At 40.5% G+C, this 18,110-nt stretch overlaps 1 protein-coding gene across 6 annotated transcripts in view; it reads left to right on the top strand.

Annotated features, from left to right (window-relative positions):
• The window catches only part of TfAP-2 (transcription factor AP-2), a 161,747-nt gene that overhangs the window by 42,887 nt on the left and 100,750 nt on the right, over window positions 1-18,110 (top strand). For 3 of the 6 annotated variants that reach the window (XM_034340606.2, XM_034340603.2, XM_034340604.2), the window contains exon 1: window positions 17,179-17,826. The exons of the other annotated variants lie outside the window; for them this stretch is intronic. In XM_034340606.2, the coding sequence (XP_034196497.2) occupies window positions 17,782-17,826 (45 nt within the window). In that variant the 5' untranslated portion in view covers window positions 17,179-17,781. Of the gene's footprint in view, window positions 1-17,178; window positions 17,827-18,110 lie in introns of those variants that run through there. 6 annotated transcript variants of the gene reach the window in all.

Here is an 18,110-nt window from a genome sequence, read left to right as displayed (position 1 = left end):
CGGAATCAGTGTACATACGGCACCTTCGTCTGTTTGAACAGAAGAGCACAGGTCTCCTCAATTCGGCTACGTGGTGATCCGTGATGAAACAAATTCGTCCTCGTCGCTTTCCTTCCATTCACTTTCTAGGATAACCTATGGGGGAAAAATAGACCATGATGGTCGTAATTTTAATTCGGTTGTAACGATAGATCTTAGATTTGCTAATGTCGTTGTTTACAGCAAGGTTTTGTTGATTCCATAATTTCTTCATCACTTCATCATTAAATAGGGTAATTAGAACACTTATAGTAATATGGTTAATTCAAGGGATTTTAATTTTTCTTTTTTAATTTAACACTTTATGGACTTAAAACATGAATTTATAATTCAAAATCAAACAAATGGAGATGAATTTAAACTCCTTTGATACTAGAGTGTTTACAAGCTCGATGGTTATAATTTGAACAGTGATAAATCACGAATTCAGCACATACTCCTACGTATTGTTTGTTCCTTTCTTTTCGAATGTCCGTACCTACGTCGGCGTGTCGGATCGACCTTCGACCCTTTAAAACCCTCTTCTTCTCCCGCTTCTTTCGGGGCGAAGTAAAAAGTACAAGAAAGCATCGAAAGGGGCGTACGGTGCGCCACGTCGTAAACATATTTTTATTAAATAATTAGAGATTAGGGCTGCCCTTAATAGGTGGTTAGCTCACTCGTGCCCTTCATTCCGCGCATTCCACCGCAGTGTACGTGAGATTCCCACACTATGTATCTCTTTCAACTTCCTTCCTTCCTTCCTTCCTTTGGCTAAGCAACGCCGAATCAGGGAATTTATTAGGGTTTAAATGGTTTTAAGATTTCGAACTTGTTGAATATAGACCATCGTGGAGATATTTTTTAAAAACAACGTAGAATCTTGTTGCAGAGACTGTAATTCATTAGAAGGCTTTTAAAAATTCTTCGTTTCAATCTAGTATCTTATCAATCGTAAACAACTCGAGTCTTGCAGCATCGAATCTCGTTAAAAATTCGACTGACATGATTATTTCACGTGGCGCGTGGGTGCGTTTTCACAATTTGCCCATCGGGAAGGAGGTGACCTCGGCCGAAACAGAGGCGGGCTAACTAAATGCGGACGGAACTAATGCTTCTGCCTACAGCGGCGGACCTGTAGCGTGTGTCGCGTGTTTGCTAAACAAACGTGACGATAATTGTTCTCGTGCTAGTTGTAAATTTAACGTAAATGCGATCGATCGGTAGCCGGGAGGAGTAGCAGGACGTAGAGAAATAAACGCACGGTTCGGACGTTGGTAGCCGGGGTTGACAGTGTTTCCGGTCGCCTCGTTCCGCTGAATATGGGCTGCTCATTAAAAAGAGAAAAATGTTAAAGGGCGAGGCGAAATGAGCCACGGATGACGCTGAGCTTCAAACACGCCTCAATGCAGCGATGTTTTTTAAGGGATCTAAAAATAGTGTCCCTTCTAAGATTGTGGGTCACGAGCTGCATCAAAGAAGAAGCTGTCTTCTTGTTCTCTTCTCCGCTATGACGCTCGTGAGATGCATGCCGACGTGTACATTTCCTAAACGATTTTTTTCCTCTTTTCGAGCGTCTACAAACTCTCAAGGTGTTCACGGAACCTTCGAGCGTCTATGATACCCCTCTTCTTTGCTGGTTTTCATGGAAGCTCCGCTTTTCTTTGGGATTTAGGTTGAAGCTTGAAGTAGGACTTGGTAGCGTTACAAAATTATTTAAAAATTCTTGGGTGGAAAAGTTTAGTAGGTCAGTTTAGAATGATGCATTTACACCTTCGTATCTACAACAGGCTGTTTTATCTAGAACATCTAAATCATGTTATCAGTTATGTTTAACTTGAATTTTCTTATCTGAATGATTCTGTATGTATTATTAGTAAAGTGATCAATGGACGTGTCATATTCAAATTTCAAAGTACTAGATATTTTATTGATAACTGGTACATAAAATTACAATGATTAATGATTCAAAATATTATACCTCAAGATACAAGATTGATGAGAATATTGTATGTTATCATTTTTAGAGGAACGGTGTAAAATTTAGATTTTACTAATTCTAATTCTAATTTAGTAAGCTTAACTCGTGAACAGAGAAGCCTGGGTCAGTCGCGACGCAAAATTTACAAAATATATAAAATGAATAGTGTAAAATTTAGAAAACGAAAATAATATGACGTATAAAAAGAAAATAAAAGTGGGACTCTCTCCATGGTCCGCCATCCTGAGGTAATCCCCTCCAATACTATGAAACTTTGAAATTTGATAAACTGAAATTAAATAATATGAATCTTCCTATTTTTCTCTCGTTAAATTTCTATATAATCACGCAAGAATTCTATTATATCATAAATAATTATTTCTCGATTCTCATCAAACATTCCTCCCTTTGTTATTAACAACTTCTTTCCATCCGCACTTGCTCAGAAACACGACCATTGCTATCCTAACGTTCTTTCTCATCAAACAATGAACACGTCTCTTTGGTCGAATAAAAAATTTTCCCGTCTGGGCCCGTCGGATGGTCCAAGATTGAAATCCCCAGTAGAGGAGGGAGATCCTAGGATGCGTGCATCGAATCGATGCCGGAATGCTCAAGGCCAATTCCAACACCGAGCCGAGTCGTACGTCCCAGGTGTTCGCTGGTAATTAATCGAAGGTTTAGGCGGTGGCCCGTCCGTGTACGTACCCGCGAGCGGCAGAATTAAGAGCGAGGACAGAGGCGGTGTTCGCTATGAGCGCCGACACAGGTACCAGGCTACTCATTCAATTATGTTGCTGACACCGGCAACATCAATCTTTCCGGGCCGGCGCTAACGCGCGAGATTTCGATGGATGCACAGCGGAAGTGGACGAACCGGACGGCCTTTCGGCACGTGGCCGTTAATATGCATACAGGGCTAGGAACGTGCAATTTGCTTCGGTAAATACATTCCCTTGATCAGCGCTTTGAAATTTCACACAACTTTCGAGCGGTTCCGATTCGGCGTTTCCTAAATGTCTTATTAAGGTAGTAGGCAATCAATAGTCTTTTAAAGTTTTTAGAACTGAAAATATTTTTGATGTTAACTTCATTAGTGGTTATGAAATTGTGCATCACTTTTAAAGTTAACCCTTGCAAGGACCATAAGGGTGCTCCCTGAGCTCATTAATTGGAAAATTATTTTTCCCATCTAAAATATTTCAAAATAATTTTTTATTTTCACTTATGTTTTCATGATTAATATCGAAGGAGTGATTGGGGTTTAGTAATGACAATATTAAAAAACGAAATTTATAGATTACTAAATATTATTACATTTGATATATTAATTATCCTAATACCATTTGTAAAACAGAGGACCCCTATTATCTAGTTTTGGTAATTATCCTATTTATCGACTGGGTTACTATCGCTTTGAAATTTATAGCTTTGACAGTTGTAACGGGAATTGAACGTCGAACGATTATACTATAAGTGTTAATTACTGCCTCTTGTTTAACCATTGCCACAAATAAATGTTTGCATTGATTAAAAATTCTAATTACAATTCAACAAAAAGGGTCATAGAAAAATACAAGGATGCCCTGAGGCAGTACAGGAGCCAGGAATAAAAACAAACACAGGCCATTTAGTTTAAATATTCATTCTACTGTACAATTTACGTAACATATGCAAAGGAGAGCAAAATTACACGATAATGGTCGCGCGTGGCGATTCCTGTTCACGGAAATTCGCGTGAAGCTTGATTTCCCTCGGCGTTAGAACAAAGCGACCGATTAGCGGGCGGAGAAGTAAGCAGAAATCGTTTCCGTCGGGCGGAGGGAGGCGCGCAACCTTCCGCCACCCTGCGACGCCACGTATTCCTGGGTCTCAGAGGAGATCTAATTTAAAATTATAATTCGCCAATCCGTTTATCTCGACCAACCCGTTTTCCCCGAACTAACGAAACGTTTCTCCGATTCGGAGCACTTCTCGTGCGATACGAGCAGCGGGGCCGGAAAAAGCGAGGATTACGAGCACTGGTGTATCGTCCTCCGCCGCTGAGGAAGGACGAGGAGGCAGGAAAGAAATACGGGCGAAACGAGGGATAATGTGAAAAAGGATTAAAAAGCAGAGCGCCACGAACGACGGTGAAAAGTGCACGGCGATAAAGTTGGAAAGAGAAAATGCGAGGGAGAAGGACGAACGGAGAGAAATATACGGTACGATCGGTGGTGGCAACGGGGTTGCGGCGGGCTGGTCCGCGCGCGGGAATTTCAATAACCCGCGGGACACGGAACGGACTGTGTGTGTAGTCACATCTGGCCTGGTCTCATGCGGCGGCAGTTCTCGGTTTACGTTGAACCGTCGGCACCGGGGACGGGAAATCACGATTGCCGGGAAGCGGCTGAGAGGAGGCAGCCGCGACTAGGCCGTGACAGGGAAAGGGACAGAATAGAAAAAGCTGAACGAGGGAGAAAGAGAGAGAGATAGAGATGAGAAGAGACATGGATGCTGGATGAACAACGACGGAGACAGAAGCGGAGAAACGCGAATATACATACATGTGCAGTTGGTTAGAGGGAGGTGTAGAATCGAGGAAGAGAGACAGGAAGATAGGCCTCGTACGAGGGGAGGGAAAGAGAGCGGATAATGATCCAGCCGGCATTACCAGCAACCACCCCCATGGAGAATGTGTCTGACGAGAGGCAGAGAAGTGAGACGAGAGACACGGAACAACGGCGGAGAGAAGAGGGGTGGAAGGTATCGTGTACACGTAGGTGGATGAAACGGGACGAGGAAAAGGGTGAGAGAGCGCGGTGTACCGCATGCATATTGAAGCATCATTTCATGGTCACCGCAGACTGGAGTTTCCCATTTAGAGGCGAGCCACTAACGGCGGAGAGGCTGTTCGATTAAATGTACCAAAAGAATCGCTCCGGCTGACGGATATTTATGCGAGTATGTGTATGCATATTCGTTTGAGACGGGGCTGTTTCGTGGCAGCAAGTGCTCAGACGTGCGTCAACGACCTCGGCGCGGCGGAAAAGAGCGAGGACAGGTGAGGATACGGGTGGGCGGTACAATTCTGCCCTGTCCGTTTCGTTTCTCCTCTAATTTTAGTTACTTCATTATGGGGTCATCAATATTCTGTACTAATTTCAATCCCTAAGAGCTTATTCATATTTTCATTCTCTTATGAATATTAATTGAAAACCTTCTTAATTATAATTACTAGATCTACTAATTAGGTCTGTCCGATAATGCCATCTCAACTTCCAACACGTACGAACGCGTTCGTTTAAAATATTTATGACTGCTTCTTTTTACCATTTTATTGGTCATTATAGTAACGATGAAAATTATATTGTTCAGTAAATATTAATAAATGTATTATTTTCTTTTAATTCAAAAACTGACAGAATTTTTCGGTAGACCTAATATTTATAGTAGCCTTCAATTCTGAGAACATATATTTCAAAAACACAGCTGACAAACTTAATTGATAGAAAATTGGAATATAAAAAAATAGTTTAAATTGGATGGTGATTTAAACTATCTACCTATATGTAAAAGGGAATTTCGTTTAGTTTTCAATTTATTTCCATTGTAAATCAGAATGTGGAACGGTAATATGTGCCAGCCTCGATGTGCAGCATATTACATTCATAGGCGACCATTTCATGGTCACCGCAAACCGAAGCTTTCCATTTGCACACGAAACTCCCGGCGAAACATTCGATATCGCCACGCTTCGTGTGTACTTACGCACGTGAGCAAGTACCCTAGTAAATTTGCATAAACACATCGCTCGCCCGCTACGTGCGCACTTTAAAGATACGGCTATCATTCGATCCGTCGAGTGATCGTAAAAGGTCATTACTTTGATATCGATACGGAAGGAGAATATTGTTAATGAGTTCGCGTTATTAGTCACGTTCAAATGAAAATGAAAGAAGATTATCATTGTAACCGATCGTTTGATTATAAGTTAAACAATGGTATTATTTGGTTAACAAGTCTTGTGTATTTATGTAATGGATATTCTATATTAACAGAATGTGACGTTTCATTGTTACTCGGTTATTAAATTGAATAGTAATATTTGTGCAACCGTGATGTTAATTAACACGGTAGAAGCAACGTGTAGATAATGCTGATTCGGAACAACAATCATTCATAATAGAAGCATAACAAGAAGTTGTGCAATTCTCTGTTTTGTACAATTAGGTAATTTCATAATTCATTAATTCTTTTATTAATAATTATGCCTGTCAAGGTTGGGTAAAGTATTAGAGATATTAGATGCAAATTTAGCCATTTTAAATTGTACAAATTATAATTAGTAGCCTATGGATATTTATGCAAATATACATCTTCACGATATTTCTTCTAAAAATGTATTCAAAAATGGGTATTATTTTAGGGTAAAATATGGGTAAAATTTTATAAAGTAAATTTTACAAGCTTTTTATTTTACTCTTCTTATATTTAACTCATTTTTAATAAAACACATTTAGAATACGTAAAATATGAATAATGAAATATATATTTGCATGAACATTCGTAGTTTAATAACTACCAATGTGATCCAAGTTTATCGCAATTGAATTATACGTAGGTCACAGGTGTAACTCGATATTATCAGAAAAGGGGTTGAATCGTCCAACTTAGAGTTCGCGTGTTTAAAAATGTTCCCAGCGATCGCAACGCTTACATCCTTTCAATTATGCAAATTTCAACAACCTCACCGGGTCATTACCAGTTGCGTGACATTCTTGATTCCATCTGCGGTTTTCTTTGTTTCCAGAAATTTTGCAATTCGACGCCTACTGAGCTGCAGCTTAACTCTCTGACTGTATCGAAATTATCTGCAATTGAGCAGATGTTTCCATATAAACTTAGTACTAACCCTCTTCATATTATTTTCATAATATTGATAAAAAATGCTAGTAATATATACAGTAACAAAAATTTGAATAAAAATGAAAGTAACTGAGACTGTTAAACCAAAGAATGAATTATGCAAGCAAAAAATTGATTGAAAAAGTTTTTTAATTAGCAGCAAACTCGAAATCCCTGTAATTTCTAATGAGCACACCTGAAATATAACTTGAATATCAACAAATATTCAACATAGTATCCATACTGAATAATTCTGCTGTTAAATAAATAATAATTCCTGGAAAGACGATTTCATCGGTTCCGTTTTGTTTTTCACCGCAGAATTCTTTATAAAATCGACAAACGTTCATAATGCTCGATACTGTTTGTATATTCTGCACTTTCTGTCCAAGCAACCCTTACGCAGAAACGAACGAACGACCGAAAGCAAGCTGATTTGCCAGGAGTATCCGGCAAACGGTTACATCGCTAGTATCAGATTAAGATTCACTTTAGGAAGCCGGTTTATCTTTAGAGGTTGCACCTTCCGCCTCGGTTGATAATTCAATTCCTTCCGCGTTGGCAACTCTTCTTCGTTCTCTCTATCCATCCAAGCAAACACAGGCATCCAGCCAGCCATCCGGCGGCTTCGTGAGAGCTGGTAAGCTCTAGCAAGATTATACGCAGGGAGAGGAGTACTCGCGGGTTCCTCTCTCCAAGGTGCATCGATTTCCTCACACCTCCCGCCCCGGTGCCTCGTGCGCCACAGCAGCCGCCCATATTCGCATACACCTCAGACAAAGAGACCTAGATAGACGGAAGCCTACCCCGTACGAATAGCAAGGAAGGAATGGAACGCCGGCGGCCATTTTGTAAGCTCTTCCCGGAGGAATCAATGTGACGTCGCCTGAGGGGCGCTTGCGCTGCGGGCAACCCTCCGTTTCTACCCTCCAATCCTTCCTCCTCCGATCAATTCCAACTTCGATACCTTTCTCTCTCTTCCTTACTCCGACTGTCTCCTCCTCTCGCTTCTACCTTACCCTACCCTCATCTTTTTTCCCTTTTCACTTCGTTTCTCCTCTTTCCCTCTTACCGCCGCTGTTCGTGTACATTTCGCGCGCGGCCATCCCCTTCGCGGCTCCAGCTCGCGCGAAAAAGCACTAAACGATGCAAATATATCGTTTATCGGAAATTTATAGCTCAATCTGGCGATTAGGTGGTTGCTTTAAACATCGGGTACAACGAAGCGGATGGGGGATGATTTTTGATTAGGGAAATAGATGAATAGTAATTGAGAATAGTAATTAAAAGTTGCTGGAATAGTTCGCGAATTTTTTCGTTGCTCGATTGCACGATCCTCGAATTTTACTTGTTTACATTTTTCAAGCTGAATACGAGGGGTAGTAACCCCTGCCGAGTATCCCGTGACCCACGCGGTCTGATTGAAAGTATCTTCGTTACGCCGGTTACATTGAAACGGAACAAAAGAGAGCATGAATCCAGTGCAGCTGAAAATTGATTTCCAAGCTTTGTCTGTGGTCACACGGTTAGAGTACTGTTTCGATACTCCGAAGCTTCTGCTGAAACTTTGATGCGTTATTTGTGTCCAACTTTATAAAGTTGTCAGTTTTGAATTTTTCAAGACGATTGTTCTGAATTTTTTAAGTGAAACAAAAGCTTCGACTAACGATTCTCCCATTTTGTTATCATTACATATTGTTAAATACAATCTCTGGAGGTTCGCCGTTTTCCCAGCAGAAGAAACGGTACTGGCAAAAACGAGCCATTTCGAGCCGGTGGATCCATAATTCACAGGAGCCGCGTTTGCTCGATGTTCCTTCGCGGTGTACATTGAATCAAACCGGCTGCGAAAGCGACATAGGAGAGACCAAAAAATCAACGACCAAGGACGTTGGGTGTAATAAACGCACGCGACAATTCCGCCCTTTCGTTCCAGCGGCACGCACGTAACTTACAAACGTCCTCCTCGTCTCCCATAAGCGCCGGTACGAGTCCGGTACAGTACCCCAGAGTCGTTTCGAGTCTCCGCCATCTCGCGACTCGTTCACGGCGACTTTTTCTTCGGCTTCGGTGGAAGAATCAACGGACAAATTGCCCTCGCTCTCTGGTCGGTCTCGCGAAAGAAGAAAACGTCGAGGAGAGCGAGAGTTTATACGCGTCGAGGGCAACTGAAATTTATAATACCGGGTAATCGTAGCAGGGCGTGCACGCACCTGGGTACTAGGGTACCGGCACGTTATTATGATTAGCTACTTTCGGTCCGGTCCAGGGGAGTGCTGGAGATTCCGATCGGATACGCGATACGCGACGCACACCTCGGATTACGGTCCGGAGAAGATGATCTTTCTGTGGACGCCCGGGGCCGTCGTCAGGTACCTACACCCTACCCACCTCCTACCAAGACATACTTCATTTATTATGACTGTGATCATCGATTATGCACCGACGTCTGACCCCCCTTCGCGCCTCACCACCAATCCATGGCGTCCTGTTTCGCCTTATTTCCCCCTTGCAACGCTGCATCCGCCAGTTCCATGCTTCTCTCGTCCTGTTCCTTCTGTTCTCCTCGTCTTTCGCGCTCTCTTCGTATCCGCGAGCATGCATTATCTTCGGCTAAAGAATACATGGAGCGGATTACGTTCAAGGGGGACGAGCGAAAGGTCCCTTCACCCTTCGCGAGGGTATCTGCTAAGGTCCATGGCGAATTTTCGATCCTCGCCTCGTGGAGGGTTCATCCTTGTGCCCGATTTCGATGCTCCCTCCGTGGTGCCGCGCTCAGATCCGAAAAACAGATTGGACGAGATCTAACAAGCCGCGATCCTCGAGACACGGTGGGTGCTGGTTTGAGGGAATATAGAATTGTGGATGGTAATAGAATATTTTAGAGCTTGAATTTTTTGACAAATGTAAAATAAGAGTTTTGGAACTTGAAAAAATCAAAACTAATATTTTTAAAGTAGATTATTTCTAATAATCACAAAGAGGATAGTTATTATATTTGATAAAAGCAATAAAAGTTCTAAATTTTGAAACGGCAATTAATTGAATTTCATTATTTTGATTATTTCTAAGCTTCCATTTCGAGTTCATTCGTTTTTGGAGCAACAATTAAAAGCTCGTCTGACTGAAATTTCGCCGGTTTCTTTCTGTTATGATGTTTGAACATGATGTTTCTCGCTTTACCACGTCTCACCAGCGTCTAACGATAACACGCGCTCGATTTATCGGAACACGATAACTATCACGGAGTAAAGTTTGAAACGCCGCTGGCAAGATTGCGGATTTCTCTTCGTACACGTGTATTTCGAACGAAAACTCATACACAAATTCATTTCTTGAATACCTTTCTGGTGTCTCCCGTTTGCCTTCAGAAGCAAACTTCGTGGAACTCGAAACACTAATTATCAAATTAATGATTATAGTTACAGAATGTACAGCATTAAGCCTTCTAAAAATCTTGAAACAAGATTTAACAGTTTCATCAGTCATCTAGATAAAACACTTATAAACTGATCAGCTTCATTTTCATTGTGATACAATTTTTGTGTAATAATATGTTTTTTATTTAGTGAAACTTGATCAATTTAACTTCTAAAAGATTCAATTAATCTCTGATGTCATTCAAGTTATTTGTAACGAAGAGGCAATTGAAGTTCTTCAAACTTCGTTTCTTATTGTTAGGGTCGCTAGAGTGTTCTCATTTAAGAACGTCTAATTGTTTTCGACTTCAGATAAAATATGATCGAAACACGGTGTTGAACACGATCGGCCAGTACTTATCACGCAACTGGTTTAACATACACAGCAATCGTTGATATCAGAAATTTTCGATTAATCAGGCAACGCGCGTTTACCGGAAGCTAGTTGTGCACACAGCGTGCAACTATTAGCTTCCAACGGCTGTTTACCGAAATCGTATTCGACGAGTTTACATCGAAACTGGTTTCGATAGTTTCACGAATAACGTAAACGCAATTTTCGATGCTTCGATCAAATTATATCAATATCCATCTTATTAACATATTTGTAATGTTTGATTGAAAACGCACGGCAGGTGTTATGAACAAATATTTAAAAATCAATATTAAACCGTGACAACAGCAAGTCGGTTAATTGGACTTTTAAAGTGTATTTACTATGCACTCGGAAATGTAGATCAACGTTTTCACGAATCAAAAAGAAAATAAAATAAAATAAAAATAATACAGGCAGGTAAAAAAAGAGGAAACATTTTTGCTGTTTATTTTGAATATTTTTAAACTATTGCGATTGATCCATTTATTGAATAATTCATGTAAAATTATTATAAATTGATTTCATGGAAAACTAACTTCCGTTTCAGTGCCATCAGTTTATAAAATTGTAAAATTTATTCTATCAATGGAAATAATCTTTGCGGAGAATTTTATATTTAATCCTTAAAGGATATTACATAATTCGCAGTTTCTTTCTTAACGTCCGTTGTAAAGGGTACTTGAAAGCTTTTCTGGGAATCCGCCAACTCGGAAAACAAACAACAAAACAAGAGGAATAAGAACAGAGGGGAAAAGTAATTTTTCCGCAGCGAGAGCGAAAAGTTTCGAAGAGGGTATAATTCCATCGACGATCCCTTGCGGTTTTATTTCAACTTCCAGTTTCAGCAAACGTTTGAATGAATTAATTAAGTTTGTATACAGAGATAATTTTATATGATTGATGCATGAACATTTCTTCATCCCTTATTAGTATCATGATGGTATTAAGTCCAATTTATTACATTTTCGTTTATTTCCAACAATTTGTCATCTGAAACTTTTGAAAAATATTCGAATATTTATTAAAGAAAAAGAAAGAATTTTAATTTTTTGGAGCTGTTATTTTATTGCGGCAAACTATAGCCGGAAAAGCTTGGCGCGACAAATGTCAGTTTAAAACGAACTTTAACGTCCAGTTCTCTTCAACATCCGAACTGTTTCGCATGGCACAACTCTTCCATCCTCGAAGAAGTGCGACGCCGACTTTCACGGTGATTTACGAGCACCGCGCGAGCCAGCCGAGGCTAGCTCGCTCCGAGGCGGATAGCGACAAGAAGAGTCTGCGAAAGAAGTCCATAACACGGTGCGTGTAAACACCGCGGCGAATAAGTACCAATAGTTAGGCTGCTCGTTAAATATCGCCGCTTGTACGCCCACGTACGAGTGAGTCTCGTTGAAGATCTTTCAAAGGGTCCGAGAGTCACGTCACCACCACGTCGGACGTGATTGTCGTTGGCCGGACGTTGGCTGTCGCTTCGCTTTGAAACTTGGACCCTGTTCTGTTACGCGAAGACAAACGCAGACAGATTACGCCCCGAGTGATAGAACTACCAGCTACCTTCTGAATGGATTGCTACGACCAGCCAAAGGTCGATACAGTCCATTATGTTCTCCGGAAGGGAAACATATTGTCTAATTAAGTTGGAAATATTATTGAGATATTGACAGTTTTCAAATTTGTAGCAAAAACAGATATGACTTGGTAAATGATTCAGGAATTATTTCTTGTGAAGGGAAAATAAGAAAGCGTTAAGTGGTCGATAGCCATTGGAATCGGCAGTAATTGACACTACACAGAGTTATTTAACCCTTAAACAGCGGAGCCTGGGTCAATCGAAACCCAAACGTGCAAAACATATACAAGAATATTAACCTAAATGTATAATTTTTATACAAAGGAAATTCATATATTTTAAATTTAATTTTGAAAGAACAGTGTGAAATTAAAAAAAGAAAAGAATAATGTGAAATACAAAATTAAATTTAAATTGGAGCTTTCTCCATAGTCCGCTATCTGAAGGTTAATGGAATAACTAAAAAGGATGAAAGTTGAGGAAAATTGAAGGAAACTGGTTACAAAAGATAGAAAATAGAAAGCTCAAATTGAAAAATGAAATAATACTATTCTAAATAACTGCAGTTTGAATCGTGTCTGACCACACGGATCTATTTCCACTGTGGCGCTGACATAGCAACGTGTTACCTCAGTAGAAATGATCGTGTTTATTAAAACACATTAGAATCCTAATTATCAATTAATTTTCATGTTTGTTTTTACATTATCGTAATGATCTAAGTATAATCTAAATCGAGTAATCTTATCGAGTATAATCTAAAGAAATAAAATGAAAATACAAAAGAGCCTAAAATTAAATTTAAATCTAATTATAAATAAAATTTGACAAAAATTTTCAAGTTTATGGTACAGAAATAATTCAAAGGTTACAGATGAACCGGAAGTAAAATGCAACTCTTCTCGGTACTATCACAGCGTCGTGAACATAAATCGAGGGCTGATCGCACCTCAAGGTACGAATTTATTTATTTGCAAACGCAATTAGTATAACAAAGCCATAGAGGTTCTCGAAGAAGAATGCCTGCGGAAATATTACAGTCACTGGACTCTTGTAATTACAGGGTTACAAGTGTAATGTCTTTATAACTCATACAACTCCGAGAACTGGTTTAGAAGCGCATAGATCGTCGTGCCATATGTTAAACGCGTTTAGTTTCTTTATGGCCACGAAACTAATAACAGATCGCCCTGTTCCAATGCAATGATAGAGGAACGCTCGATAATCGGTTACTCGATCTCTGCTCGCAAATTTCGCGAACGGTCGCGATTGGAAGCCTAGTACCTTCCTCATTGATATAATTGGTAATTCTATGTTATATTGCGAGAATAATTCAATGCTTTCAAGAGAATATATATAAACCTAACCAGGGCACCCAATGAATTAGTATTCTACTTCGACAATTTTCACAAAATCAAGAAAATTATTTCTACACACCTTTTTATCTTAAAATTTCATTCTTTATCTTCATTATCTTATCTATAATTAATAGATCCAAAGTAGAATTTAAATATCAGTTCGAGTAGCTACTATGTAAAAAATTTGAAATACGTAAGGATGAAACAGGTAGAAGCAGGCGTTAACAAAGAGCAGAATAATAATGGGCAGTAATAATAATCTTCGGTCGTTGAATGGTGTCTTTGCCCGACGCCACGAGGGAAACATTCCGAGTCGAATAGAGGCGATTTCGAGCGAGCAGAGGGCAGAGCAGACGGACGATCAGCCAGCGATATATAGCCGTTCTCTCCCTCTGAGAGGGAAGTTCTTGGCGAGCCCCGTCGGCGAAAAGGGTTTCTAGCTCCTGGTGATTGGTGTAAGTTAGCCCTCTGGGCAGAGAAAACGGTCTCGTGGGCGCATGCGCCAACCACGGGGATTCCCCCTTTGCTTTAGGGTTAGCCGCGGTCCTCCCTGCGGCCAACAGCCCAGGATGACACGCCCCGGGCTACCAGATCAATAAGATCCCTTATTCCTACCTACCAACCTACCTACTACCTCTTTGGTTACGCCCTGAGATATACGCTGCTTTAAATTTGCAATACGTATCAGCCGGGTGTATAGAACGCTTGCATCCTTTTGTACCTTCCAGAGGGAACCATCTTCTAGAAACTGTCTCGCTTTTGGCTGGTTGATCAAACGCTTCTCTGGATGATGGAGCGTTAGAAAATGTTGTAATACAGCTTAGATTCTTGTGGTGGATTAAAAAGGAAAAAATGTATAGTGGAGGATGATGGAAGGAATTTAATTGCTTGTAGAACCTCGTTGGTTAAAGCATACTTCAGTGTACCTATTGGATTATTTTATGGTGTTACGTGTGAATTTTGATCGGTATAACAAAATCGGTATTAATAGCTTTGTGATTTTTTCGGAGGGTAGAATTTTATTCTTGTTTTAAAAGAACCTTGAATTTGTCCTATTAATTTTTTAAGGATGAAGTCTCTGTAGTCTTAGCCCTGTATAGTTGTTGAATAATTTTTATTTAGGTACGTTAAATAATATAAGTGTTTTTATTTTGTTAGAAGAGCTTCATTGAATATCTGAGGTCATCTACCTTAAAGGGTTAAAGGATACAAGTCGAACGAAATGTCTATGTCCTGCCTGTTTATTATAGAAGTAAATATTTATTCGTATTTATTCTTGTTACGCATTTTTACTACCTTTCAATTGTAATCTGAAATATTATAACACAAACCACCAGACTACCTTCAATAAAACTGTAACGACAAAAGACACAAAAGCAAACGCGATCAGCAGAAATTTAATTTCAAGCTGTAGAAACTACTGAACTATAGTAAAATTGATAAACGTGACAAGAAAATAGGCATGGAAAATATTCAAAACACGATCGTTGTTAATTTGTGAAATAAAAAAAGAAGCGATATAGTCGCGCTGAAGGGATGAGCGTAGGTTTTGGGCCACAGTGATGACCGCATCTCGTTAAAAGGCCTCCCTTACAATTTCGCCAGCTCGATCTGAAATTTTCTTGTAAGCTCGCGTGCACGCCCTGGGCTATCACGATTCGCTCCTAACTGCCGCGTTCGTACAACCGATTCAGGAATTCCTCGTAAGGTAATTTCATCTTTGGAATTCCGGCTACGTTCATACGCATACATCCCGTGCAAAGGGAACATTCATCAGAACATTTTGATCTCGATTAGATGCTCGTAAGCCTGGAATGGGACAAATTTTTTCGGCCACTTCAGATATACACATTACAAATAAGATATTTTCAGTGCCTGAATCATGAACGTTTATTGAATTAAATCTTCTCCATTAATCGTGGTTTCACTACCAGTAAATTACACGGTACATTATGTAGATAGATCATTAATCTTGTTTGAATGATTAGACTTTGATTTGCTAGAGCCGTCGGACTCGTTCGGTCTCGAGTTAATGATAATCTAATTGCTTGAAAATTATTAAAATGACGCAAATTTAACACTCGAAAGGTCAAAGGTGCCTAAAAGGACCCTTGGGATGGTTTAGTTTCAAGAATAAAAATCAAAGACCTTCGCAACTCTTAAGCGATTAATAACGCAAAAAGGTTATTATTACTGTATTTTAAATAACAGCGCAGAGTATTCAGATTAAGCGGACGATGTTTTGCATTCACAATCGGTATCAACGATGCCACTCGAATGGTCGACTTAAAATTCAGCACACCTCATCAATGAAGATGACCACCATCAAAGATACAAAAAGCTGCGGCTCGTAGTAGTAATAAAGTCGAAGAGGACAGCTATGTTCTACGAAACGGTCGAAGGAATTTCATTCATTCGTTCATTGGTCAGGTAGCCGATCAGAAATCTACCCTCTGGACTGGCCTCGGGTTAAATAGGGTCGTCGACCAGAACGATGGAACTAGCCGCATTGAACGTGGTCGCGTGGTCAGCAAAGATCGGAACCGTGTAGTCGTACAATCGACCGTGTCCTCGTGAAAATAACGCGATTATCATTGCCGCACCCTTCTCAACAGGGGTAGAAACGTTCACGATAAACGACAGAAAACATAGTATTCAGCTTTCTAGAGATCTGTTGATCATATCGTAAAAATAAATAAAAGTCTGGAGATAGGTGTAATTCTGGTGAAAAAATATCTAACTCCGAGGTTAAGCTAACTTGATATTAATTTGATAGGAAAATTAATAATTAAAGGTAGAGAAATTAATAAATAACTAAGTACTTTGGCACTAAAATTTTAAAAAATCCAAAAGAATCTATGATTCCTTTATCATTCAAATTTCTGTAGAAATCAATAAGTATTTCGAATTATTATAAATTTTGTACCATTTTAATTACCCTCGCAACATGAAACATCCATCTTCAAAGATTTGATAAACAAAAGTACCTTTCGTTCCAAAAAGGTTTTCACCACAGATTCACTTCACAAAACATTCTCTTTCCACGAAAAAGAGAACATCTCTCGTTCTCGTAACGAATTTCCAAAGAATCGAAGCAAACCGCGAAGGTGGCAGACATCGGTCGAATTACGCGAGACAAAACGAGAACCCGAACGGGTCCAAAGCCGGTACCTTCTCCGTATTCAGCGATATCAGGGCACAGGATCAGGGGTCCGCGGCAGAGGGAGGTAGAGGAGTGTACAAGATAAAGACTCATCCTTTATTCAAGAAATAAAATGCCCATGACATTATCCGGGGGTTTATCCGCGACAGAGGAGAGCGGCGTAGCGAGCGATGCAAGCTGGCATCGGTAGGCTGACCAATCGGGTACGAGCTGGGCGTCCTGTGTTCAGGTGGCATTCGCGAAGGAGAAAGCCAGGATTGGGCCCGTTCCATAACCGGTCGACCAATGGTCGTTGGTTCGTAAAGGATTCAGGCCTTAAGGCCCATCCCAGTTCCCACCCCGAGCCGGTTCGCCGACGCGTCTATCTGGTAGCTAAGGCCCCGCGGGCGCAGTAACCCTCGAGTCTTCCTGCGTGTACGACGGTTTAAGGCGAATACCCATACACAAAGGTCGCGATATCGGAAAACAATATCCTCTGTGCCGGTAACTCGATATATCTCGCTTTCTTCGCTCCCTTTTCTCTGTCCTCTTTCTGCACCGAGCTGTTTCTTTGTCCCTAACGGTCCCACCTCGTCACCATCGTCGGCTTTCGTTGGAAACTGGCCCGAGCCCCGCAGAGACAGGTAGCCGGTTAACAAACACGAGTTCCCGAACCCTCGTTCCTACGAGTGCGCGAAAATTTACGAGTAGACCCGACCGGTGCACGCGTGTGTCGCGTCCAGTGGTTCGCGTTTAGACGCTGATTAGATTAGATCGTCGCGAGGACCGGAACCGGATGGTCCTCGCGCGAACTCGTGCCACGTCACGGAGTGACGTATCGCCATTTGGATTGTACGATTGTTTTCAGTGGTGCGCGAACAGTGATCGACGAGTGCGAAGGAGTACGCGAGCATAGGATGATCGAGATCCTTCTGAATCTCCTTTCAGAGATTTAGACATTAGTCGTTCCATTGATTCTGTGTCCTGTGTCTGTTCGTCTGTTCAAGTTTATCCTACGAGAGGCCGGATGCCGAATCTAGACTACTACAACACCGCGAGAATGCATCAAATGGTAAACTCTTTTCAAGATATACCTTTGCGTTGGATCTGTTATCTTGACGAGAAAGTTAGGATGTGAGAGTTAATTAGGAATAGTGTTCTTTGATTTTCGATTTTGTGTATTTTTTTTAATGGATCCCTTATGCACTTATAAAACTATCAAATGATAGATGATTGAATAATTGTCGTACGTATAGAAAAACACTGCTATTTCATATGTATTCCTGCAATAGCCCCAGGCACTCGAACGTATGAACTTCACAGAACACTATTTCATAGGTTTCAAACAGACATTCA

Source organism: Osmia lignaria, chromosome 15 (assembly GCF_051020975.1).
Source record: "Osmia lignaria lignaria isolate PbOS001 chromosome 15, iyOsmLign1, whole genome shotgun sequence".
Taxonomy (NCBI): domain Eukaryota; kingdom Metazoa; phylum Arthropoda; class Insecta; order Hymenoptera; family Megachilidae; genus Osmia; species Osmia lignaria.
This window is presented reverse-complemented; position numbering and strand designations above follow the sequence as displayed.